General features: G+C 37.0%; 6 protein-coding genes across 13 annotated transcripts; 5 read left to right on the forward strand and 1 right to left on the reverse strand.

The window, feature by feature from the left end:
* The first annotated feature begins 412 nt into the window (after positions 1–412).
* On the forward strand, positions 413–1438 carry LOC107260837. The gene has a single exon (XM_015715678.3). The coding sequence runs from the start codon at positions 563–565 to the stop codon at positions 1304–1306; it is 744 nt and encodes a 247-aa protein (XP_015571164.1). The 5' UTR covers positions 413–562; the 3' UTR covers positions 1307–1438.
* A 172-nt stretch (positions 1439–1610) lies between these two features.
* Positions 1611–5357, forward strand: LOC8259957. 5 transcript variants are annotated; one of them, XM_015715680.3, is made up of 6 exons: positions 1611–1763; positions 2985–3118; positions 3209–3257; positions 3684–3835; positions 4325–4461; positions 5023–5357. In XM_015715680.3, the coding sequence occupies exons 2-6, from the start codon at positions 3004–3006 to the stop codon at positions 5188–5190; spliced, it is 621 nt and encodes a 206-aa protein (XP_015571166.1). In that variant the 5' UTR covers positions 1611–1763; positions 2985–3003; the 3' UTR covers positions 5191–5357. The 5 variants fall into 5 exon arrangements, with proteins under 5 accessions (XP_015571166.1, XP_015571165.1, XP_048228498.1 ...); XM_015715679.3 differs by having other exon boundaries at positions 2985–3257; XM_048372541.1 differs by having other exon boundaries at positions 2985–3257; positions 4325–4564; positions 5023–5160.
* A 652-nt stretch (positions 5358–6009) lies between these two features.
* On the forward strand, positions 6010–10801 carry LOC8259956. The gene is made up of 5 exons (XM_002513269.4): positions 6010–7003; positions 7230–7840; positions 8569–8973; positions 9174–9379; positions 10299–10801. The coding sequence occupies exons 2-5, from the start codon at positions 7393–7395 to the stop codon at positions 10542–10544; spliced, it is 1305 nt and encodes a 434-aa protein (XP_002513315.1). The 5' UTR covers positions 6010–7003; positions 7230–7392; the 3' UTR covers positions 10545–10801.
* Positions 10802–12056: 1255 nt separating this feature from the next.
* LOC8259955 (pumilio homolog 5) lies at positions 12057–19570 on the forward strand. 3 transcript variants are annotated; one of them, XM_015715674.3, is made up of 11 exons: positions 12057–12357; positions 13542–14273; positions 14626–14755; positions 14852–16049; positions 16145–16286; positions 16998–17105; positions 17370–17582; positions 17668–17778; positions 18178–18372; positions 18912–19083; positions 19300–19570. In XM_015715674.3, the coding sequence occupies exons 2-11, from the start codon at positions 13647–13649 to the stop codon at positions 19320–19322; spliced, it is 2919 nt and encodes a 972-aa protein (XP_015571160.1). In that variant the 5' UTR covers positions 12057–12357; positions 13542–13646; the 3' UTR covers positions 19323–19570. The 3 variants fall into 3 exon arrangements, with proteins under 3 accessions (XP_015571160.1, XP_002513314.2, XP_015571159.1); XM_002513268.4 differs by having other exon boundaries at positions 14626–16049; XM_015715673.3 differs by lacking the exon at positions 12057–12357 and adding an exon at positions 12386–13317 and having other exon boundaries at positions 14626–16049.
* LOC8259953 (probable mitochondrial adenine nucleotide transporter BTL1) lies at positions 18911–23893 on the reverse strand. Of its 2 annotated transcripts, none has more exons than XM_015715677.3 (6): positions 23662–23893; positions 23353–23538; positions 23037–23131; positions 22509–22842; positions 21955–22192; positions 18911–21476 (listed from the first exon to the last, which is right to left on the reverse strand). In XM_015715677.3, exons 1-6 carry the CDS (start codon positions 23689–23691, stop codon positions 21226–21228), a joined length of 1134 nt encoding a protein of 377 aa, XP_015571163.1. In that variant the 5' UTR covers positions 23692–23893; the 3' UTR covers positions 18911–21225. The 2 variants fall into 2 exon arrangements, with proteins under 2 accessions (XP_015571163.1, XP_002513312.1); XM_002513266.4 differs by having other exon boundaries at positions 23353–23567; positions 23662–23892.
* On the forward strand, positions 20091–21034 carry LOC8259954 (reticulon-like protein B23). Its single transcript, XM_002513267.4, has 4 exons — positions 20091–20275; positions 20368–20509; positions 20587–20656; positions 20746–21034. The coding sequence occupies exons 1-4, from the start codon at positions 20091–20093 to the stop codon at positions 20856–20858; spliced, it is 510 nt and encodes a 169-aa protein (XP_002513313.1). The 3' UTR covers positions 20859–21034.
* Positions 23894–24171: the final 278 nt, after the last annotated feature.

Genomic DNA, 24171 nt, shown 5'->3' on the forward strand with positions numbered 1-24171 from the left:
GCTTCTTCCCCTTTTTTATTAATCTCTCTATGGTCTTTTGAGCATCTTCAATCTATTTTGGATTTAGGTATATATATATATATATATATATTAGATTTTCTCATTTTAAAAAAATTATATAATATAAAATTAATAAATTATTTATTTTTTTAAATAGAGTTGGTAAATCTTACTTTCTATACAGTTTTGTTGTTCACAAATTAAAACTTTAACCTGTCATTATAGTTGAATTCACCTATAAATTAATGAATGGTGTGGGCTTCTCTAGTACACTAATACTGTGAATTTTGGTGCATAACTGAACTTATCTGATTTTGTTTACTTTCATTAATATCACACGAAAATATTATTCATCACATAGACACTTATTGTTTGAAAACGAACTATTTATATGCCAAGTGACTGGCTAAAACAACTAAAAAAGACTTGGCTATAATTTTTACAGTTTTATTTATGTTTGGTCGTAAAAATTGAGGCAACCATCTGCCAGAAGAAGAGCAAAAGCTTTAAAACTGCATCTTCATTTCATTTCATTTTGTGCCAGGAATTTTCACATAATAACATGACTTTCACTCACACCTCCAAATTTCCCAACTTAATACTATGCTCTTTCAAACCCAACAAACTAAATTTATCCTCCCCCAAACCCCGCATTATCCCGCCGACAGACAGACTTATTGACTTCGGCAAGTACAAGGGCAAAATGCTAGGCGCCCTCCCATCAACCTACCTGAAATGGGTTTCCAAGAACCTCCGCGCCGGCGACTTCGAGCACTGGGCAGAGTTAGCAGACCGAGTCCTCCAAGACAAGGTCTACCAGGACAGACTGGAGTGGGAATTTCTCGATAAAGTGTTGAACGGGAGCAATGGTGATGATGATGATGGTGCAGTTTCTCAACTATTGGAGATTAGTGAAAGATTTGGTTGGGATAATGAAGATAAAGTAGGGTGGAGTCGAGTGAACTTTGAGCTATTGGGTACTAGCAGAGGCGGCAGAATTCCAAGAAAGGTGTCGCCCAGTGGTTTTAAACAAGTAGAGGAGTTGGACTTGGATAACGAAGAGAAAGTTAGGGTTCTGTCACAGCCTGAAATGAGAAGGAAGGAGAGAAGAGAGCGAGCCAAATTGAAGAAAGAGGCGGATAGGAAGAGGGAGAAGTTGGGGATTGTATTGAAGACTAAGGATAAAATTGTAAACGGGATGGAGAATTTGAGTGAAATAATAGATGAAGAAGAAGATGCGGTGGAGATCATCAACAATCCATTCCCTGGACGCCAAGCTCTCTTCAAAAAAGTGCTCAATTACTAACATTAATAGTCCAGTTTTGCCTGGGGACTAAACAATGACAAGAAGAGAATTTGTGTTTCTGTTATTATGGTTTGAGATGTTGTTTTCTGGAAAAACAAGAAATAAATATAATTTGCTCTTTACTTCGGAAAAGCTCTCTAATCCTTTTTCTCATTTAATTCTGTTCCTAAGTTAATACTTTTTATCAACTCCTCCTCCAAATTGCTTTATCATCTGTTATTCAAAGCTTGCGAGAGTATATAATAATTTAATTCCCAAAAAGAAATATTGTATTTCTTTTTACGAATCATTAATATTAATAAGCGAAAAATACAGAAATACCCATCAAACCCAAATCCTTGTATTATTATGAAAGGAACGAAGGCCTCACACGATCACATCAACCTCGTTTCTTGCTTTTTTACTTTTCTTTTCTCAAACCACAGAGAGCCCCTCTCTCCTCTTCCCCTTCTGTAAGGTAACTTTATTTTCTCTTTCGATCTTAGACTTCAACTTCATTTCTTTTTATTTTCTGTTTAGAATTTATCATCTTTCTTCTCCTTTAGTTTACAGTTGAATACTTCAGCTCAAAATAAACAAAAAAAGAAAAAATATTCTGCTTTCATTGGATTTTTTTTTTTGTTTTAATTTCTTTTGAATTCTGTCAAGTGCCAATTTACCAGTTTTGAAATCATTTGATAAAAAGATGGCATGGGTTTTACTGTTGATTCATTTACCAAGTTTATTTTTCATCTTAATCAAATTGAGACTGTGTAATTAGTACACTGACTGTTCCCCGCGCATCCCAGCTAGTCATGTTACTGATAACACCACAAAATCTTTTATTTTTGCCTTTTCTTCGCCTGTCAATTACTATATGCTGTATCCTGTGAAAAACACTCAGCTTCAGTTACACTAGTTTGAAATAGTGCTCTTATTTTCATCTACTCCAAAATTCGCCACATGTTTATCTTCTCCCATGTGGCTCCCCAATATAATTTCCAGTTTGGCTAGGTTTTATTTGTAAGGTCCTAGAAACAAATTGCAATTTTTCCTTTTAAAAAAATAAAAAAAATGCAAGAGGTTCGTTGCTTTTGTGAAGTTGAATTTGCTTAATCATATAGTATTGGTGAAATGTAGAAAATGCATTCATCTTTTTTTCTTTTTCCGTTGCGCTGCTTTTGACAAGGGAATCGATATTTTGAATTTCAACTCTATCTATATTTTTGTTGTGAGCTATGCAGAAAAATGCAATCATAACTTATGTTCAGTGGTCTAGTTGTTCATACTAGTGATGTTTCTATCCTGAAAGAAATGCAATATCAGATACTAGGGAAGAATGTGCCTCGGATTGAATAACTGAGTGCAACATTCTTGTAGCAATTATGATCTTCCTACCCTGTTCCCTCAGATCCCACTTCTTGTCAGCAAACTGTAGGATGCACATAGTTGTTGTCTGTTAAACAGTAGGTTGGTTATGAAACTAATTGGAGGTGCTGGTGGTGTGCTTGTCACTAAAAGAACATACTTGTTGTCTGTTATTACTTATATCCTGTATATGTTCTCTGTTCTTAAACTTGTGGTTTGTGGAAATGCCCCTTTCCTTATTTGTTCAAAGAATTTCCTGCTGCATTTTTTCATTTCATTCCATTCTTCTATTGGTCGGTTTTGCTTCTTATTCCAATATTTTGGCTCTCAGTCATTCTTTGTAGCTTCTAATGACAAATGACTCGGAACATGGTACTCTAGTATCAGTTGATAATACATTTGGGAAGCTTCCAGATCATCTTCTGATAGAAATTTTCATCAGAGTTCCCGTATCAGAGTGGGCCTGTATATCTTCTGTTAAAAAGCAGTGGGCAAATATATTTCGTGGAGAATGCCTGTGGCAGGCTGCTCTTAACAGAACTTATCCTTGTGCAGGCCAAACTAAAAGATGGCCTGGACCTATACCTCGAGGGTTGAGCAGAAGGTGAGTTTAATGATCTCTTTTCTGTTGTTCTATTCCGTTTTCCCACTCTTTCATAATTATTTTGTTTGATTTTTTCTTTCTTAGTAGAAACCCTGTTCAAGCCTTTGTTTTTCAGGCAGCACATACAGTAGTATGTCACGCCTATAATTTGGGCTCGACTCATGTTTAACCTTAATTTGTTTTCAACGTTGACACTCAGTTTCGACTCACTAAATGATCACATGTTAAAACTTGAAATAAACTCCAAATCCAATATCAATTTGGTGCAATATCAGCACGTCCTCAGGAGGACTTGTTCAATCTTATTGAAAAATTGAGAAGGCTGGAAATTGTTCTGATATCCTGCTTGTTGGGACAACCCCCAGAGAGTAAATGAATTTTCTCTGTGGTCGTTCTGTTGTTCTGATTCTGATTTAATATTTTCAGGAGATATACAACTTTATATGTTAGCAAACACATCTTTGCTCTAGATGGTGAGATAGATGAGATTGTGGGCCATGCTTATCTGTTTCTCAAAGAACAGCTTGAACTTTCTACCATGCCAATTCCTTCTGGCATTCTTCACGGAACAATAATAGGTGCGCCCTGGGCTTTCACTTTCAATTTCTTTTAATGCTTGTAAACCTCTCGTATTTTTCAAGTTGAGATGAACACCAAATGGATCCCCCCCAAAACTATGCTTGTTGAAGTTGGAAGGTGAAGTCAATTTCCTTAAGGCAACCCATGCTACTAGCTGGACATGTGTCATTGAATTGGAAACTACTTGCTCTTCTTATTATATTGCCTCAGTAAATTTTTACTTTTTTCTCGCTATCTAGAGGTGATCAATACATGCAATTACACCTGTATGATCCAGACCAGTTTTCTTGAAACGCGATATCATATCATTGGTGAAATCCTAAATTGGTAAATAATTTGACTATTGAAACCGAATTAGATGCCAAGGAGTGACTGGGCTGTCTGAAATCATTTAAACCCGTGTCCTGTACAACTATAGTTAGTATGCATTTTCCAGAAGTCCATGTGATGTGTGCATTTCTGACTGTGGACACCTTGTGCTTTAGCAGATCAGTTTATTGCTTGTGGGAAACCAAGAGATACAGCCCATGAGCTTGCTTCCCAAATCTGGCTTGCTGTTCTTGACCATTTGGAGGAAAATGAGCACACATTTCTATTACTTAAACGCCTTGCACAAGAGGGGGATGTAAGTTGTTCAGAAATTTCTTTTGTCATTCTCTTACCTCTATGCAGTACGAAAACAGAATCGCGGAAATGGATACAGAGGAAATGGAAACGTGGGAAAACATGTAATTTTCGAAAATTTAGGGGTATTGTTATAAATATTAAAATTTAGAAACAACATTTACTTAAGTAAATATCATCATGAGGATAATAAATAATATATTAAGTGTGCAAATTAATATTCAACCATCAAAGTATACAAAAGTAATAGTATTTCAGTTCTTTTTGATGAAAAAAATGGTTTTCAAACTGAAAATATGTTTTCAGTTCTGGAGAAATTACAGAAATGACCCAAAGAGTTTGGGAAATGCAAAAATGGTTTGCAAACGTGGGAGTTCCCCTGCTTCATAGTCTTACCTTAAGGCCCACTAGAAAAACCGTTTGAGATCAAATGGGAAAAATGAATAGCAAATACGATATATTGATATCACTTGCTTTGGGTGTCGTTTTGGAATGCGGTCTGTAGTCTGTAGGTATTATATCATAATAATAACTGTTCTCTGGTTAACCTTGGTTGCTGCAGGTTTTTCTTCCATATCCATATACAAAATCCATTAAGGTACAGTGGAGGGTTTACGAAAAGCTATTCACTGATTTCCGGGACTGTTTCAATCACGTAGATTATTATGATGTATTGTCTTGTGCAAAGAACAAGTTCCAGCCGATACCCTCAGCTTGGCTGGGTTACTAGATCACTTCTGAAGTTTATTTCTCAGGACCACACTGTATGTGCATATTAATGTAACTTGCCACAAGTTCTATCATTTGCTATTTTGCAACATAAAAGGAACTGTATATTTTTGCTTGCCGGTTCTTTCTTTCTCATTTCTGAAAATGCAATAGTCCTATTAGAACACAGTATCTTTTTTTTCCTTGCTGGCGCCATTATTGTAGTGATGTAACATTTTTTTTTTCTTTTGTCACTGTTGAATGAAATCCTTGCCAACGTATGTAACCCCTGTTCATGTCACTCGGTGGGTTAGTTATTAGTTCATGGCTCATATCCACCCATGGTTTGAAGTGTTGAAACATAGTAATACAGGCTAGCAAATTGCAGTCTTGGTGAGGGTAAATTTTCTTTTTTTTTTTTGGGTGAATGAGAGTAGATGCTTTTTACCAACTCAAATTCAGGGCATAAAATTTGTCAGGTACTTCCTTCTCAAAAGCAGAGGTTACGGTTATAAGCTGTGCTATAACAGGAAACTATTGGAAAGGAGTTACGTTTGGAGAGGTCATGAAATTGAAAGACAAATGAAACTTATTATGCGCATTGATTTAAAAAGTTAAGATGGTGATAGTTATGGGAAGAATAATGCATAAGCAAGCAGTAGTGTCTGTTTCTGACTGTCGTAAATCTGAATAATAATAATAATAATAGCATTTTCCATAAAGAAAACATTTCAGAAAAGTAGTATTCATTAAGGAAAAGGAAAAAGACACTTTAGAAAGAAGTTGAAGAAGAAAAAGGCAAAGCTACAACAAAAAGAGGACCCAAAAAGAAAAAGGATTCATTTGGTTGGGAAGACTAGAGACTAGAGACTAGAGTATTGCAACAAAAGTTGAAGACGAGAAGAAGAGTATGCATTATTATTAAGCAATTTTGTCTATTGTAATCATACGACAGTTGTTCTAACTCTAACCCAGAAAGAAAACAAAGACGCCCAGAAAAGAGACCATGTCTGGCTTGGGCAAGGAAAATGCAAGACGACGAAGAGGGAGGGATATGTCGGTGAATATAAAATATGAGCAGGACAAAACAGGGCATGTCAAATGGACTTGAGCGCGGCTTTTGTGAGATGGTTTGGTTGGGTTGGGATGTGTAGTAGAGTTTTTGAGTGCTTTCTTCTGACAATATTCTCTTTTCTCTGTCTTCTTCACTGTTTCCATTGGGTCCCGTGCACTCTTCTCTCCTTTTCTATCTTCAATAACTTAGACATTTAATTGCTTTTTATTTCTTAATACTTGAAATCTAATTCCATTAGCGCCTGCATTAGTGAATTTTACGACCAACTCGACCTCCCCTTCATTTTTAAAATGGTACCCTAATTAAAACATGCCTCTTCATTGCCTATTGTTAACCACAGGCACTCTTCTAACATAACCTATGAATAACAATTACGGCTTCGAAATAAGTTAATGCAAGTGCTCACATTTATATGGTTTTCCTGTTCCCAATATATCACCTGTCTCTCTTTTGGTCTTTTTTTACTACTCACTCAATGCCACTGCCCTTTCCTTTTCCTCTTCCTATCCCTCTCCCTCCCCCTCCCTGTTTTTAATCATAAACGTTTCTGCTTTCTCTTTCTAGGGTTTCATTGCTCACAGTAATAGTATGCCTTCTTTTTCTTCATATTTGCTCCCGCTTCTTGCTCTGATTTCCTTCGTTTTCAGGTTTCTGTTTTGGAGCTCTGCTTTACATGGGTTTTTGTTTTCTTATTTTTTTTTGAGCTTTTTGCCTCATTGGCGTAATGCTGCTTAAATATGCTGTTTCAAGCTTTCAAATGGTGAGCCATAAGTACATTTGTAGTAAAGCTGGTCTTTTTATTTAATTTCACGCGTTGATTCTGATTTGCAGTGTGATGCTGATTACTTGTATGCTTTTCAGCACTCATTTCCTTACAAGCACCTTATGATAACTGCTTTTATGGTGTGAAGCATTTACATCTGAGATCTTCTAGGATTCTTACATATCTGTCTATCTGATTCTGTTTTGACCATTCTTTTACTTAGGATTTAAGATTGGTCCCCTTTTATGATTTTGGGGGAAAAATAAGAAAGAGACTCTTCCTGAATCTGGACCATCGTATTATTTCTACAAAGTCTTCTCTGTGTTCTGTGATTTTTGATCCTGAAGTGTGATTTTAGAAGAAAGACTATCTTTTGAGGTTTGAAGATGGATTTCTTTAAAGCGAAGAAGTTCAGAAAAGCCCAAAAACCAGAACCAGAGAAGAATTTAGAGGACAAGCCCGGGCCACAGCCAGAGGAACCAAAGTATGAGAATGTAGGCAGTGTTGGTGATAATGTTGGTAACAAATCCGCTAATGCTGATCCTGGATCTGAAACTGAGGACGATGATGATGATTTTATAACAAATGAGGTAAAAAGGAGGTTGAAAGAGCTAAGAAGGAACAGTTTTATGGTACTAATACCTGAAGAAGAGTCATGCCCTGAAGAAGAGGAAGATGAGGAGGAGGGTCAAGGAGAGACGAGCTCTAGTGAGTGGAGGGATGTTGAAGCAGAAGGAAGGAAATGGTGGAGTGGGTTTGATGCCGTATATGATAAGTACTGTGAACGGATGCTATTCTTTGATCGGATGATGGTGCAGCAGCTCAATGAAAATGGTAAGCTGTTATGTTTTGCACCACTTGTTTGCTTTCTTGCCTTGTGCGTATTCTTACAGCCACTTTATTTCTTCCATCTTTTTCTCTATTTCTTTTTAAAACAAACTTTCCATTTTTTCTTACTCTTGTTTGGAATTATTTCATGAAAGATTTTTCTTGTGCTTGCTTGCCCGGGTCAATATGTAGTCTAGGCCACAAAAGCTGAGACGGTGGGTCACTTGACTTGTATCTACCCTTTTCGTTTAGATGTGAATTATATCAGTAAGACCTTGGCTTTCTATATTACCGGGGTTTTTTTTTTCTGAATGAATTTGGAGCCTTGGCGCTCCGATGTTTCTTCTTGAGATCTTATAAATTGGATGTTTTGCAAGTAAATATAATGCTAGTTGTGCAAAATGTCTGCCAAAATCACTGGATAATCAAGTTCTTGGCCCAATTTTTCAATTTCAACTCGTGTGCTTATCATCCATTTGAAGTAATGCTTTTAGGAAGATTTTTCTGCAACAAAGTTCCAGTTCAAACACAGCAAAAAAAAATTCCTAATTGAGAATTGTCTTTTTGAAATTTGAAGTCATGGGCTGGATGGTGCCCTTGCAAATGTTGTTGAGATTTAAATGCTTCTATCTTTTTGTTTTTCATTAACTTTCTTCCAACTTGTTAAAGTTGTGTTTCTAGTTTCTGGTCTGAGGGCAGAGCAATTTACAATGAACTAATTGTTTGTGTGACAGGCTGCCCTACTCCCTTAACTCCGTCACCAAAGTCTGCATCAAAGAAGCTAACATCCCCCTTCCGTTGCCTTTCTTTGAAAAGGATTGAAGAACCTGAAGATGAAATGGAGCATCTGCAGCAATCACAGAATGACCCATATCAAGATCTTGAAAAGGCATATGTGGCTCAAGTTTGCTTAACTTGGGAGGCACTCCACTGCCAATATACTCAACTGAGTCAGAAAATCTTATGCCAACCTGAAAGCTCAACATGTTACAACCACAGTGCTCAACATTTTCAGCAATTCCAAGTTTTATTGCAAAGATTTATTGAAAATGAGCCCTTTCAGGAAGGTCTTAGAGCAGAAATATATGCCCGTGCTAGGAATCTATTACCCAGGCTGCTCCAGGCCCCGAATGGAAAAGGTATATTCATCATGATGAAGTCGGAGAGAGAGAGGGAGATGGAAATGTATTCAATTGTTGGTTGAAACTTCTGATTTGAATTGATTGACTTCATCATGATTGTAGTTTGACTTTTCACATGCTAATTTTCTTTCCAGAACTGCAAATCTGGCCATTTATGATATTAATACTGATGTGATTTTGTTTATGAACCATTTCAGGTTCAGATCAGAAACAGATGGGGGAATTGGAGTCTGATTTAGTGGTTCTTGCCCCTGATTTTATAAAAATTATGGAAAGCGTAATCCTTACTTTCCACCTATTCCTGAAGACGGATAAGAAGAAACCAAGTGGTGTTCTGAACTTGTTTGGAAATCAGAATCAAATTGCAACCCCTCTTCAACTGATTCAGTCTTCACTTGAGAAGGTAAGCTTCTGTCAAGCTAACATTAACTGATGCAAGTGGTGGGGGTTGCCTTGGCAGTTTCAAGTTTGGGAATGTTTTTGTAACTAGCTGAGTTCATTTGTTTGTTTCAGAAAAACTAAATCTTTTGATCGCCATCACTCCACTATCATAAACTTCTCTGACAAAATTCTTTGATTAAAAAGATCTTAGCAACCTTCCAGCAGACTTGAAGAGAATAAAAGAATAGCAGCACTCTCAGGGATTCTATGTAAAACACTTAAATGGATGAGTTTAATTTTATTATTTTAAAATAATCAGGATATGGATTATATTATTCTGTGCAAGTGTGGTGAGTACGTTACACATCTATCACAGCTTGAGACTAGGAGCTTATTATAATTGGCGGTTCTGGTAAACTTTTGAAAGTTTGAGAATCTGAAGAAGTAGAAACCCTGGCTTTTTTTGAAAATAAATTTATAAACCAGAATAGTTCGGCTAGAGAGCTTTAGGTACCGTGTCAAAAATGTGAAACACTCTAGTTTAGCTCTCATGCACATCCTGGGGAATGTAGCTAGCTCAGTATAATTCCGTCTGATTTCTATTTGTTGTTCTGACCAGCTATGTCCCTAGCATTATTGGGTAGAGGAATTACACACTCCCTTGTGACCATAAAAGTGATATATTGGCAACTTTTTTATGGTTACTGGAGGAAGCAAGAGGGATGGATTGGATATTACCTTCGGTAACAAAGATATACGGGAAAAGAAAAAAAGATCCTGGTATTGGGGCAGAAAATGATGTATGGATTAGAGACCTTAAAATTATCTGTTAATTCTCCAGGATATTTCTTATTCTTTTCTTGTTTTTTTTTGTTGAAGAAAAAACATTTTTCTGTTGGTGATTGATTCCCGTGTAAACTGTTATGGGTGTGAATTTGCAGAAAAGGATGAAGCTGAAGGAACTGTGTAAAAAGAGTAAAGGCTGGAAGAAGAAATCATGGCCTCAGATGTACGAGGATGTTGAAGTGTTGTTTGGTGTGATTGATGTGAAAATCTTAACGAGGGTTCTAAGGATGGTGAGGATCAGTAAAGAACAGTTAATGTGGTGTGAAGAAAAGATGAAAAAGCTAGATCTATCGGATGGGAAGTTACAGAGAGATCCCTCTCCCATTCTGTTCCCTTGTTAATGGGAACAAAGATCTTATCTTGGTAAATTAAAGTGCAAGAAAGAGTAATCTATCAAAGTTTTGTTCTAGTCAACAGCGATACTACCGATGGATCGGCACATGCAAAGGACATAGATGTTCTGTTTGTACTGTTTGTTTTGTTTTTGTTTTTTTTTTTTTGGTGGGGAGGGGGGCTGGCGGTCTTAAACCTGAGCAGAAAGGGAAATCTGCAGTCTGTCTGTCTTTGATTAAATGAAATGGCTTAAAACTTGTTAGCATCTTTTGCCTTTTTGTTTCAGGCGGATTGTTGTTGCAAATATAGATGTCTAAAAACATATTTGACTTGAGAAAAGAAAAAAAGAAAGAAGCAAAGCATTGAATATTTGGGAATATGAATATGAAGAAAGGATGGAAGCTAGTGAAGTTGGGGTTGCTTGCTTTAATGAAAATGAAAGGGCGAAAGATGAAGACGGGGGAGGGGAAGTGCTATATAGAGAAGCGCCGCTAGTGGGCCGGAACAAAAGAGGAGAATAGCCCCACAAAGATCCCAGGACCGGAAAGGATGGTTTAGGATCTCCCTGTCCACATAATATTTGTGGGTCGTAGAATAGAATACAGAATGGACAGTCTCATTCAATGGGCCCCTGCCTCTTTCTTTTTTTTTTTTTGGATTCTATTTCACTTTTTTCTTTTCATTTATTTTTATTTCTTACAAAGTGGGATTAGATTTAATTAAAGCAATATAAAGGAAGAAAAGAAGCAAGTCGAAAGGACTTACTGCTAGTGTTAATGGAAATTGTAGCAAAGGCTGCATAGTATGAAAATAAAAGAAGAATATTATTATGGTATTAGTAGTTTTCATTTACTAACAATGCAGCCCTGCCCCCAATTCCTGAGTGTGAAGTCTCCTTGGCTTATGGATATGATGGGTCTTTTTTTTTCTTTCTTTTGAAGTTAAGACAGACACACAAGTGACCCGCACATGCATTATGTAATTAACTTAACAAACACCTCCTTTCTTTCCATTACTCTGTCTCTGTTTGTCTTCATTTTAATCAATACAATTTTTAAAAATAATGCCTAAACTCAATTAAGAGATGTTGATTATTCCAAATGAATCTTTTATTCATATTATTTTAATTATGAGATGCAGTGGGAGTTTTTCAAAAATAAGATTTAAGGAAAAAAAAAAAAAGAATGGGCCAAATATAGTGATGTCGAGGGAGATGGTCGTTTTCCTGGAAGACGCACGTAATTTAACCCAAACTGGAAATGAATGAAGATAACTGTAAATCCAAACACACCCTATCCATAAACATCGCGTGATGTCAGCTACAAGCAAGTTAAGGCACGTGTGAGTACCCATTTCTTAGAAGGAGTGTTTCCAACACGTTTCAGTTTCAATGCATACTTCTTCTCGCTAAGGCTAAGGTTAAAAGGTTGTTTTTAGTGGTGTAAGACCAAAGTGCCATTCAATTCAATGACAATGGCCCTATTTTCGGTCTTTTAATATGAAATTGGCTAATCCATATTTTATAGCAGTGTCTGTGTTTTATTTTATTTTCTTTTTCTTTTTCTGTTATAAAAAGAATTTAGGGGAAAAACTAAAGAAAAAGAAGAAATGAAATGGAAAAGAAAGAGTGAGCGAGTGCAAGGCAAAAGAGTTGATTGTTGCAAGTGGTAAACTGTATGAGGGTTTTTTGGAAGCGACATTTGTTTTGTATTCTTCAAAGCACAAACAAACACAAAATACTTTCTCTCTCTTCTTTCTTCTCAAACAAAACCCTCCATTCCTAACCTTGTTGCTAACAACGGCTGTTCCTCCTGTTTCCTGGTAAGTTTCTCTCTCCTCCTCCCTAACCTAATTCATGGGACTTTGTTGCTTTCCTATTACTTTCCTCAATTTCTCGCCTTCTTCTCCCCTCCCTTCTTTTCTTTTCTTTACCTCCCGCTTTTCTCTTTTACCTAGAACAATAACATAACATCACTAAATAGACTTGTCTTCTTTTTAATACTCTTCCTCCATTTTTATTCTTCACAGTCCAACTAAATATGATTTTTTCTTTTTCTTTTTTCATTTCATTCATTCTTTTCGAGGTTCACTCTTTTTCATCACCTGCCCAATTGTTTGTGGAGTTTAAGACCGTAGAACATGATCATTTTTAAAACCACAAACTGTGACCAGGTTCTTATCAATCACTATGGCCTAATATTGTTTGGAATTGTGTTTTTAAAGTCCAATCTTCTTTCTTTCTGGATTGCGATACAGAGCCTGAGCATTTGAGATACTGAAATAACATATATTTGCACTTTTTCATCCTTCGTGATTTATAAGGAACTAGAGACTCCGTTCAGCTCTACCTAGTTATTATTTGGGACTGAAAAAATAGTCAAATCCGGACAATCATTGTATTCAGTGTTCCTGTGCTTTCACGAAGAGGTTATTGCTCCGTCAGTGTCCATGTGCCTTGCCTATTATTATAGCTTTTCCACATCTTCTAGTTTTTTTACCTATGCTTCTAGATGTCGTATGGATCAATTGTCTGTCTCAAGGTTGATCATGTTGCTGTTTCACTGGCTCCACTATTCAACTTCTATTAACCTCATGATACTTTATGTATACCAGAGTGATGGAAATCATCTGTTACTCTTGATGTTTGTATGATGTGCAATGTTCTCCGGTTTGGGTTAGTGGGATACTTGGGGTATGCAAATTGATATGATCTATATGATTCTACTTGGAAAGGGATTTTTGGGGAGCAAGGATTAGATTAACATTGACATGGAGTTCAAGGTGAGAGGAAGTATCAACTTTAAAGATTTTTAACTGCCTTTGAGTAAATTGAAGCCCCTTTTTGGGCACTCATACTTCAACTGATTGTATTTTCTCTTCTGATTCTACAATTTTTGTACTTGACAGAATATCTAACTTCTTACGGGTAAAATTATTTTAGGTTTATTTCTATTATTCTTTATTCTCTCTTCTCTTTCTTACTGTAACTTTTTAAATAAATTCAGAATTGGACCAACATGGCTCAACTGCTATGGAGTAAATAGCGTGACTTACATTTTTATCCAAAAAAAGAGAAGCAAAGAGACAGGTTTTCCATACTTGTGAGCAGGATGGCAACTGAGAGCCCCATGAGAATAGTGGAGAGTGGTGGAGTTAGAAAGTGGCCCTCGTCTAAGGATGCTGCTATTTTTGGGTCGCCATCAAATCATATGACTGCAGAGAACTTGGGCCTGCTTGTGAAGGAGCATAGATTCCACAGAGATCAAACAGATACTGTTCCCAGTCGAAGTGGTAGTGCACCACCAAGTATGGAGGGGTCTTTTGCTGCTATTGGAAAACTTTTAGCCCAACAAAACTTTAGCATGAGTTCTAGCTTGAAAAGTTTAAGTAGTGCTATCGAGAATTACGAGTCTGAGGAACAACTGCTTTCTGATCCAGCCTATCTGGCATACTACAACTCTAACATTAACTTGAATCCAAGACTTCCTCCGCCTCTACTTTCACGAGAGAGTCATCGACTTGCCCGACACATTGGTGGTCTTGGCAACAAGTGGAGACCTTCTGTAGATGACGGCGGCAATAAATCAATACAACTTTCTACACTTTCAATTCATGAGGAAGAGCCAGGGGATGAGAAATCACCCACAGAAGCCTCAGACAATACTAGTGTCCGTATCCATGGACAGAATGCAATTCTCTTGGCTGGTCGCCATAAAAGTTTGGTCGACCTGATTCAGGTATGAAACTTTCAATTCTCACCATTCAGAATCATATTGTACGGTACTGGTTTAGCTTGATGACAAGTCATGTACCCCATTAACAGTGCTTGTACGGCCTTTCCTGTGAAACTGACCTTGGAATACATGCTCACATCTGCATGCCAAGGTACAGAAGTTTGAGCATGTATATTGATGGTATAGCATGGCAGAAACAGATGTAAAGAAAAAACTGAAAGTACATCTGCTTCCTCTAAGTTGCTCGTGCCCGTGATATTTTGAGTTCATAAAGAAATTATTAGTTTTTTTCTTACTTGTACTGCTTTGCTTTAATAATCTTCCCCTCCTTCTGATATTTTGAATGGATTTGTAGGAAGACTTCCCTCGCACCCCTTCTCCTGTTTATAGTCAGTCTCGTTCCTCAAGCCATGCAGCAGAGGAAGCAGTTGATGTGGACGCCCATGCAATCTCATCAAACGTTTCCCCTGTCAACATTTCAAAAGGTTCAGAATCAAATTCAGGTTCTTCTGATGTTTGCGTTGACACATTTGCTCTGGAGGTAGATGCTATCAGGCTAATATCTGATACTCATCCTACAGTTACCTCATTCTCGAGCTCATATTCTCTTGATGAGAAACCGACAGGGGAAAAAGATGAATCAGGCACTGAAGATACTGCTTTGGAGAGTCACGTGTCATTTAGAGGTACCCTTCAGCGTGGCATTTCCAGAACAGAGGCTAGAGCGAGAAACAAGCAAGAAGAGCAACAATCTTATGGGAAGAATGTACCGCAAAATCATCTATCTGTTCAACAAGGCATTCCACATCAGGCTCAAGGAGTCCAGGCTCAAATTATTTCTCAAGGAATGACTCAATCTCACAATAGCTTGGACATCTTGTCTTATGACCATCATAGGTTCTCTATTGAGGTACAGCAACCAATGCATTCTTCTGCACTTAACCAACCTTCGTATGCATCAACAGCGGCCTATATGACAGGAGGGACTCCTTTTTACCCTAACTTTCAGCCATCTGGTTTATATTCTCCACAATATAGTATGGGTGGATATGCTATGGGTTCTGCATATCTTCCCCCATTTATCACTGGCTACCCTTCTCATTGTGCCATTCCCATGCCCTTTGGTGCTTCTGGTCCAAGCTTTGATGGTCGAAGTAGTGGTGCTTCAACTGGGGAAAACATTGCACATCTAGGTGGTCTGCAACAGCTGGGAAAGTTTTATGGACAACAAGGATTGATGTTTCAACCTCCATATGGGAATCCACTGTACATGCAATACTTTCAGCAGCCTTTTGGAGATGCTTATAGTCCTACATTTCAACAGAACCGTATGGCTTCAAGTGGTGCTCTTGGGGGCCAGATTGATGCTTTTCAACAGGAGTCATCTTTTGCTGCATATAAGGATGATCAGAAACTTCAGCCTCCAGCAAATGGAAGTTTAAGCATGCCAAGTTCAGGAAAAGTGGGAATAACTGGTAGTAGTTATTATGGAGGTCCTCCAAGTATGGGTGCCATGACTCAATTCCCTGCTGGAACACTTGCCAGTCCAATACTTCCATCATCTCCTGTAGGTGGAATTAATCATATGGGTCGCCGAAATGACATGAGGTTTCCTCAGACTGCCAGCAGAAATATAGGATTATATTCTGGAGTTCAAGGACAGAGAGGGGCCAACAGCTTTGATGAGCCCAAAAGGCATTATTTCCTTGAAGAACTGAAATCAAGCAATGCCCGGAAATTTGAACTCTCTGATATAGCAGGGCATATAGTTGAATTCAGGCAGTGTTCTATACCGAGCTTTCTTTTTTCCATCTCTAATGCTATTGCTTTACCAATCCCAATGTAAGAATAATCTTATTTCATGTCTACTACAGTGTTGATCAACATGGGAGTCGATTTATTCAGCAGAAGCTGGAACATTGCAGTTTTGAGGAAAAGGTGTCAGTTTTCAAAGAAGTACTTCCTCATGCTTCAAAATTAATGACAGATGTTTTTGGAAATTATGTCATTCAAAAGGTATGCTTTTATGCCTTGCCTGCTTCAAATGGTCCCCCTACCCCACCCCTCACCAAATTTTAAAGAAGAAAAAAAAAGAGAAATGAAAAGGGTCGGTTATGTTATGTTCAAAGGAAGAATTTTAAACAAGGGGTTTGGACATGATTTTAGTTATAAATTCTTTTCAGTTAAAGTTGGTGCAAATGTTCTTAATTACATTTGTGAATGTAGCTGGCAATCATTTGACGTGAGTTTGAAATTACAACTTTTAATGGGTATTTCAAATCCATACTGGAAAAAGCTTTATCGCATTTTATGAATGTAACTTTGGTTCATCTAGTATGAGGTTAATGGATCGCATGAGTTTATGATTGGCATGTAATGATTGTTGAAACTTGCTATTTGTGTTACAGTTTTATAAAATCAGATCCCCTCATCCAGTACAAAGTTAACGTATCTGGATTGCAGAACTTTATGAGTGGCATTTACTGATTGTTGAAACTTGCTAATTGTGTTACAGTTCCTTAAAATCTAATCTTCTCATCCAGTACAATGTTAATGGATTTGGAATGCAGAACTTTATGATTGGCATGTACTGGTTGTTGAAACTTGCTATTTGTGTTACAGAGTTTAAAATCAAATCTGTCCATCCAGTACAAAGTTAATGGATTTGGATTGTGGTAACTTTATAATCGGCATGTACTGATTTTTGGAACTTGCTATTTGTTTCAGTTTTTTGAGCATGGAAGTCCTGATCAACGGAAGGAGCTTGCAGATAAACTCTCTGGACAGATGTTGCAATTAAGTTTGCAGATGTATGGTTGTCGTGTAATACAGAAGGTGAGATTAATACATTAGGAGATAAGCTCTCTGCATTTATGTTTCTTCCTTGAGTCTCTTACATCTGTGATTGAGGAGATGTCTTTAGGTGTTCATTTTGGTTAAATATTATAAACATCTGATAATTAATCTAATCAACTAGCATACTCCGTGAAGGGTAGGTGTGATAACCTCAGAGTTTTCTTTTCTGCAAATTGTATTTACTGTTGAATGATTTCCAAATATACGGAGGAGATCCTATAATTATGCAATTACGTGTTCTAGGCTTTGGAAGTGATTGAGCTTGATCAGAAAACACAACTCGTTCAGGAGCTTGATGGCCATGTTTTGCGATGTGTACATGATCAAAATGGAAATCATGTGATACAGAAGTGTATAGAATGTGTGCCAACAATGAATATTGAATTTATTATTTCTGCTTTTCAAGGCCAAGTTGCTGCACTTGCCACTCACCCCTATGGTTGCCGTGTCATTCAGGTACTCATACATAAATTGATGCAACACAAAACCCCACATTGTCTTACTATTTTGATTTTGAACTTTTTTTTTTTTTTTTTGATAGAGAGTTTTGGAGCACTGCTCAGATGATCTGCAAAGTCAATGTATAGTAGATGAAATTTTAGAATCTGCTTACCTCCTTGCTCAAGACCAGTATGGCAACTATGTCACACAGGTTGGTTTTCTATTTTTTGTGCTGCTTATTTGGTTACTGATCAATATCTCTGTTATTAAGATAATGTGTTTTCTCTTTGTGATGTCGTATTCGATAATTCATTTTTGTTCTTCAGTCGATGCTTTTGTTTGTTCAATAGTGAGCTTATGATAATCAACAAAAATGTTGATTTTGTATGCCAAAAAAGTGTTGTGGCTGAGGCTATGAAATTGAGAACCATTACATTACCCTAACCTCTTTGTATTAATCTAATTGATACTCCGGGAATGGTGTTTTTTTTTTTTTAAGACCTCATTTTCTATAATTCCTGAATCTTCCCTGTTCGGTATTTCTTTATACTCATGTTTGTACTGCATATTTTTTGTCTATATTAATTCACAAATGACGTGCTGCTCACAGCATGTTTTGGAGAGGGGAAAGCCCTATGAAAGGAGCCAGATTATCAGCAAGCTGACTGGGAAAATTGTACAAATGAGCCAGCATAAATATGCATCAAATGTCATTGAAAAGTGTCTGGAGCATGGCAGTCCTATTGAGCAGGAGCTTTTGATAGAGGAGATTATAGGCCAGTCTGAGGAAAGCGACCAATTTTTGGTAAATTAATTTAACACTTCTTAGAACACCTGTCTATCTTTTAGTTTTAACTTTCTTTTTTCAGAAATAATCAGGGAATGATTGATGCATTTTCTAATTTATCACGGCATTCTGTTTAGTTTGAGAATTGTCATACACACTATCAATTTGAGGACTGAACTTCAAGGTTTTTTTTTTTTTTTTAAATTCAATATCATTTTCATGAACTAAGATAATTCTTCAATGTGATAAGCTGGATAGTTATTTTCTTTTTGAGCTGAATATGAATATAAGCTGGATGCAGTATTAGCCACTTTATTCAAAATGATAATATGGTTTTCATATAAATAGGCCTATTGTTGTTATTATTGTTAACTTTTCTGGATCATAGAGGATATAAGAATCTCAGAGCATAAAGTACAGTAACATTGTAAGAGGAAGGTATTTCTGAACTTAAGTGAACTGAATAGCAGATGCTAGGCAGCTTTTACCGATTATGGGAGTTGTGTGTTTCCTTGGTTATCAATGTGTGTAGTCATTTTTTCTTGTTTCGTGTATAGACAATGATGAAAGATCAATTTGCAAACTATGTGGTGCAAAAGATCCTTGAAATAAGCAATGATAAACAGCGGGAAATATTGCTGAGTCGAATAAGGATTCATCTTCATGCTTTGAAGAAATACACGTACGGGAAGCACATAGTTGCTCGGTTTGAGCAACTCTGTGGCGAAGGTGCGACATTTTCTTTCTTCTAGTTTTATTATTGTTGGTAAAAAAGTGATCAGGGTTATGCTTCGGGTCTGTGGAAGTGTGACAGACAAAGCTGACAGAAATATAATAATCTATCTGTGAATAAACAGATAAAAAAATAAGCAAAAGTAATAAATAGTAGCTTATAAGTGGAAGTTTGTTAGTAAACTGAGAATGCTAATGCTAATGTTAATGCAGAAAGCCAAGCTGAGGAAAGTTGAGGAAGTGGGAGAGGAAGAAATTGATGGTGGAGAAGAGTAGCATCATTTGGGATTAGGTCATGGGATTCAAATTAGTTGGTAGTGGTGATATTGGAAATTGCATAATTAGTGTATCAATGTATTTTATATATAAATATTATATGTCCAACTTGTATGTATGTATGAATGAATGAATGAATGTATGTAAAGTATTGTATAGAAATAATTGTTGTTGATTGGTGAAAAGGTAATTTTATTGCTTTGGGAAATTTGATCATAAGAAGGCGGCGTTGCTGCCTGTCACTGGGGTTTTATTCATTCATATATATACTTCTCATGATGATTTCTATATGAATAACCAAACAATTACCTCGACTGGACTGGGGCCTTTTTTAACTCCATCGCGCATCAAAGCTTTATTATTATGTCTCTCCTCCTCTCCGGCATTATTCTGAAATAATTTCTCTTTCGATTTGCAAGTCCAGAGTCAATTGTCATCCTAAACGACTCGTCGTCTGCTTAGAAAATGATTTTTGTTTGCTCCGTCTATAGGAAGCCTGCGGTGGAGTTAGGTCTTCAAGGAAAAAATTAAAAATTAAAAAAGGGATTTTGTTTGATTGATGTTGAAAATGAGAAACGAAAAGTCAAATATTGATGTTGAAAACGGGGGCAGAGCCATGGACCGGTCTCTGTGTGTTTTTTGTTTTCTAAAATAAATAAAATAAGGTACATAATCACAGGTTGAGGGAGAAAGTGTAAAAGAGATAGATTCTGAATTTTGAGGAAGAAATGGAGGAGGTTAATAAAAAGAACGAGATGGGAAAAGCGATTATCGGGATGGTGTGTGGGACGTTGGTCTACTATCACTGCGCCTATCGGAACGCCAGTCTCCTCTCTTTGCTTTCCGATGTTCTAATCGTCCTCCTCTGCTCTCTCGCCATTCTCGGTCTTCTTTTTCGCCAAATGAACATCTCGTGCATTTCTTTCTTTCTCTTTTTTTTTTTTTTTTAAATAAAATATAAAAATAAATCTCCTAATTCCGTCTGTCTTTGCTGATTATATGTAGAGTGCCCGTAGATCCTCTGGAGTGGCAGATCTCTCAGGACACAGCAAACAGCATCGTTGCTTGGTTCGCTAATACTATTGGCGCTGCCGAGTCTGTTTTGAGGGTTGCTGCTACTGGCCATGACAAGCGTCTTTTCTTCAAGGTTCTTCTTCTTCTTCTTCTTCTTCTTCTTTTCAATTAATTCAAAATTCATGCTCCTTCATGTATCTTTTTCCTCAGGTTGTGATTTCCCTTTATGTTATCTCTGCTTTGGGTCGTTTGATCTCTGGTTTTACTGTTGCTTATGCTGGTAACCAACTTTTTTTTTTTTCTTGGTTAATTATTTATAAATTTTGTGAGACTGCGCGTGTATTGATATTTGCCCCTGCTCTTTAACAGCGTTATGCTTGTTCTGTTTTTACATTCTTGCTGAGAACTCCAACTCACAATCAAGCACCGGTTGTATCTCTCGCTTTCTAAGGCGTGCAAATGCTTCTGCAGATTTAGATTAGCATCTTACTCTCTAAATTTTCATGTTCCATCACTTGCAATTGCTGTAAATAACATTCATTATACTCCTCTGTCAGTTTCTTAGAGATTTCATTTTAGATATTCTGTGATTGCAATGCCAAATAATAATACTGACTATCAGCTATGCATAAGCTTGGCTAGTCTATTCATTGTCAAAGCCATCACCTTAGCAGCTCGCACTCACATATCGCAAAATATGCAACTCTCAAAAAGAATCTTTTGTTATTAATTTAAATTGTTTGGTTCGTATCAGAGATCACGGGATTTCGTCAGCGCAATGGGCATATTTAAGCCCAATCCCATATAACAACCAGCAGTATATCTTTCCAAGCTTTCGTAAAACATCTGTTATAAAAGACGTTTCTCAACAAGCAGTATATCTTTCCAAGCTTCGTAAAACATCCAAGTGATACCAGACGAAGGCATGACTTTTAAACAACTTGCACCCCACCCTCTATAAAGTCCTAACAGGCCCTCCTCCCGGATGACTTCTGAAAGTGCTGCTGCCATGTGGGGCGGGCACTTTCCCTGCAAAGCCCCCACCATTAGTCGTTTCCTAGCAACCTCCAGTGGAAAGCTAATGGTGCTAGCTGTAAAACCTGAGCGCACAAAAATGGAAAAGGAAAAAAAGACTTAGTTATGAGTTCAGACACCGGATACCCGAATTACATGTCTGCTTATTTAAGATCCACCAGCTAAAACTAAACTCAATATTTCCTTCACCAGACATAAAATTCAAATCGCAAATATTCTTCCACCAATAAAAAGCTATTTCTTCTGATGGCAAATAATATCAATAAAGTTCAAAGCTCCCAGTGGCTCTTCAGTTTACACACCAATTAATGTAGTTTAAAATATAATATGTAATTCAGTCACAGCAAGGGGAATACCTTCTGGATGCTGGACGATTGCAGATTTACATTGCATTATCCATATCATTATCTTTTAATTTATGCAATACATTTGGCTGAGGTAATTATCCTTGTTAAATGAAAAAAACAACATTTCCCTAATATTATTCCAAAAAACCAAAAGCATATATTTACATGCAAGCACAATCAATTCTTAGGTTCTCACCAGCAAGTGCTCCAACCAAGAGCATCTCTGGACGATTCAGTGACTTCTTCTTCTTTGTTTCACAGTAAGATTTCTTCATTGTCTCATACATAAAATAGTAACATGTACTGTATGGAAGCATGCCAATCAGAGTAGGTGAAATACCAGCATAAAAGGCACCTATCCCTCCATCACTATAAATCTTGCTGATTGCAATGCTTAAACTAGGGTATGTGTCAGGACTTATGGTCAATCGATCCTGTGAGCAAATACAATGGCATTATCAGAAGTGAGGGAGAAAAAGAACAAACTACTATATCCCATGACATCCTAAAGATCCTCAATATTGTGAACTATTAAGGAAAAGTTCCAGGGCAGTTTCCAATAACAACAGAGGATATATAAAGATCGCCCAAGCCCAAGCAGGATCCTAAAAGAGGTAGGGGGCAAGAGTATGTATCATAATATGAAGTGAAGCTTGAGATGGTCGCTTAATGCTTCACTGACTCCAAGAACAAAACAAATAGAAATCGTTCAGCTTGAATTGAAGGTAGATATCCCGTAAAAAGTAGTACCTTTAAAACTTCAAGCGGATGGCACACAAGTGTGCTAACAATTCCAGCAGCAGCACCAGCTACGGCAACTGGGGAAACCCAGGAGAGCGAAAAGTTCAAGCTGACAGGACCGATCTGCACTCTTGGACAGCCAGTCTCATTCCATTTCTCTTGAGCTAATGTCATTGTCCGCTTAACACACTCAAAGGTACCAAGCTCAATTGCCTGGGTAGGGATTATGCGAAGCATATTGATAGCGTTGCCAGCCCACAGTCCTTGCCAACCCTGCTTCTCAATGATCTCTAAGAAACTACCAGAAATGTTTTTGGACCCAACACCAACCACCATTCTTGTTCTGCGTATTTGAGTTGTTAGGAAATATGCAATATGGTACACTTTATGGCACATTGTAGAAAATTGACATGAGTGCACATAAAATTAATAAAGTATGTAGTTAATAACAGTGCCTTCTGCAGCATTGGCAATTATATAAATGGAATGGATACAAACTAGTAGCTAGATGATCAGGGGGAAAAGGAAAAGACAAACCTGATGGTCTCCAGAGGAGCAAGGACAGCCTTGGTCATAGCACCAGCTAAAGCTCCGCTGAGAAACTCACCGACTTCTCTAGTTCTAATTAGATCCTGAGTTACATCTGTTAGCGTTAGTTATACTAAGAGTAAGAGTATTTGGCATTGAGACCGAGAAAACAACAAGCTTGTTAAGTAAGAATACAGAAGATTGGCATTTTATTAATATAATGTCCTTTCGTCCATCTCCTGAGAAATTAAGAACACAAGCACATAGCCATAGTCCAGATAATGAAGCAGCAACAATAATTTTAAAAGAAAAAAAATGGACTTACTCGGATAGCAATCCTAGGATCAGGAAGCTGAATGCGGAGTTGAAAAGGGGAAGGAGAAGCAGGAGGAGGAGGAGGAGGAGGAGGATCCATCTTATCCATTAGGTCGAGCTCCTTTGCTGGCAGCATCATAGTAACACCGCACACTTCTCCAAAAACACCAACCCCTACTCCTCCGTAATTTTTCTTCTGCGATTCCGTTTCAATGTTCATTATTTCTATGTTTCCAGAAACACAAAACAAAAGTAGAGTCAAACTTATAATGAGAAGAAGAAGAAGGTAGAATTAAGAAACCATAAGAAATCGACGTGCCTGAGAATGAGAAGGGGACTTTTGGGACATGGACGGATTTCAAGTGAATTAGATATTTTCTTCTTTTTAGGGTTTTTCTGTTGTGTTTTCGTTACTTTGATAAATTGCTTTTCGTTGAAGTGCTCAATCAATCAATTTTTGAGCGCTGCGATTTTTTGGGAGTGCGCGCCTCCGCCTCTCTGTTCACCAACCATAACCCATTTGTACATGTGAAAAAAGGGTTTCCTTTTGTAGAAAAAGAAAATATCTTCCATGGAAAAAAAAAAAAAAAGCCTATAATATATACATAATATTATGTTGTAACTTTATTATTGAGTTATGGATTCAAAGATTAGTTGAAAATTTATTATATTGATATAAAAATATTAATAATATTTACTTTTTATAATTAATATTATCATAGATTATATTCTTGCATTGATTTTATAATTATAATAGTTAGTTTAGTATAAATTTTAAGAAAAATGGAAAAAATTAATTTGTGATTAGATTGTATTTGATAATTAGTTG

Source organism: Ricinus communis, chromosome 4, assembly GCF_019578655.1.
Source record: "Ricinus communis isolate WT05 ecotype wild-type chromosome 4, ASM1957865v1, whole genome shotgun sequence".
Taxonomy (NCBI): domain Eukaryota; kingdom Viridiplantae; phylum Streptophyta; class Magnoliopsida; order Malpighiales; family Euphorbiaceae; genus Ricinus; species Ricinus communis.

What these genes read in the sequence shown, in the direction of transcription:
- LOC107260837 (XM_015715678.3), top strand. Translation starts at nt 563, where the DNA reads ATGACTTTCACTCACACCTCCAAATTTCCCAACTTAATACTATGCTCT.
- LOC8259957 (XM_015715679.3), top strand. Translation starts at nt 3,004, where the DNA reads ATGACAAATGACTCGGAACATGGTACTCTAGTATCAGTTGATAATACA. An exon ending in TCTTCACGGAACAATAATAG is followed by an intron (nt 3,836 to 4,324) that starts GTGCGCCCTGGG and finishes GTGCTTTAGCAG; the next exon opens with ATCAGTTTATTGCTTGTGGG. An exon ending in GCCTTGCACAAGAGGGGGAT is followed by an intron (nt 4,462 to 5,022) that starts GTAAGTTGTTCA and finishes TGGTTGCTGCAG; the next exon opens with GTTTTTCTTCCATATCCATA.
- LOC8259956 (XM_002513269.4), top strand. Translation starts at nt 7,393, where the DNA reads ATGGATTTCTTTAAAGCGAAGAAGTTCAGAAAAGCCCAAAAACCAGAA. An exon ending in GCAGCAGCTCAATGAAAATG is followed by an intron (nt 7,841 to 8,568) that starts GTAAGCTGTTAT and finishes TTTGTGTGACAG; the next exon opens with GCTGCCCTACTCCCTTAACT. An exon ending in TTCAGTCTTCACTTGAGAAG is followed by an intron (nt 9,380 to 10,298) that starts GTAAGCTTCTGT and finishes GTGAATTTGCAG; the next exon opens with AAAAGGATGAAGCTGAAGGA.
- LOC8259955 (XM_002513268.4), top strand. Translation starts at nt 13,647, where the DNA reads ATGGCAACTGAGAGCCCCATGAGAATAGTGGAGAGTGGTGGAGTTAGA. An exon ending in GTTTGGTCGACCTGATTCAG is followed by an intron (nt 14,274 to 14,625) that starts GTATGAAACTTT and finishes ATGGATTTGTAG; the next exon opens with GAAGACTTCCCTCGCACCCC. An exon ending in ATGGCAACTATGTCACACAG is followed by an intron (nt 17,779 to 18,177) that starts GTTGGTTTTCTA and finishes TGCTGCTCACAG; the next exon opens with CATGTTTTGGAGAGGGGAAA.
- LOC8259954 (XM_002513267.4), top strand. Translation starts at nt 20,091, where the DNA reads ATGGAGGAGGTTAATAAAAAGAACGAGATGGGAAAAGCGATTATCGGG. An exon ending in TTTCGCCAAATGAACATCTC is followed by an intron (nt 20,276 to 20,367) that starts GTGCATTTCTTT and finishes GATTATATGTAG; the next exon opens with AGTGCCCGTAGATCCTCTGG. An exon ending in TTTTACTGTTGCTTATGCTG is followed by an intron (nt 20,657 to 20,745) that starts GTAACCAACTTT and finishes GCTCTTTAACAG; the next exon opens with CGTTATGCTTGTTCTGTTTT.
- LOC8259953 (XM_015715677.3), bottom strand. Translation starts at nt 23,691, where the DNA reads ATGTCCCAAAAGTCCCCTTCTCATTCTCAG. An exon ending in GCTCCTCTGGAGACCATCAG is followed by an intron (nt 22,843 to 23,036) that starts GTTTGTCTTTTC and finishes TCAAATACGCAG; the next exon opens with AACAAGAATGGTGGTTGGTG. An exon ending in ATCCGCTTGAAGTTTTAAAG is followed by an intron (nt 22,193 to 22,508) that starts GTACTACTTTTT and finishes ATTTGCTCACAG; the next exon opens with GATCGATTGACCATAAGTCC.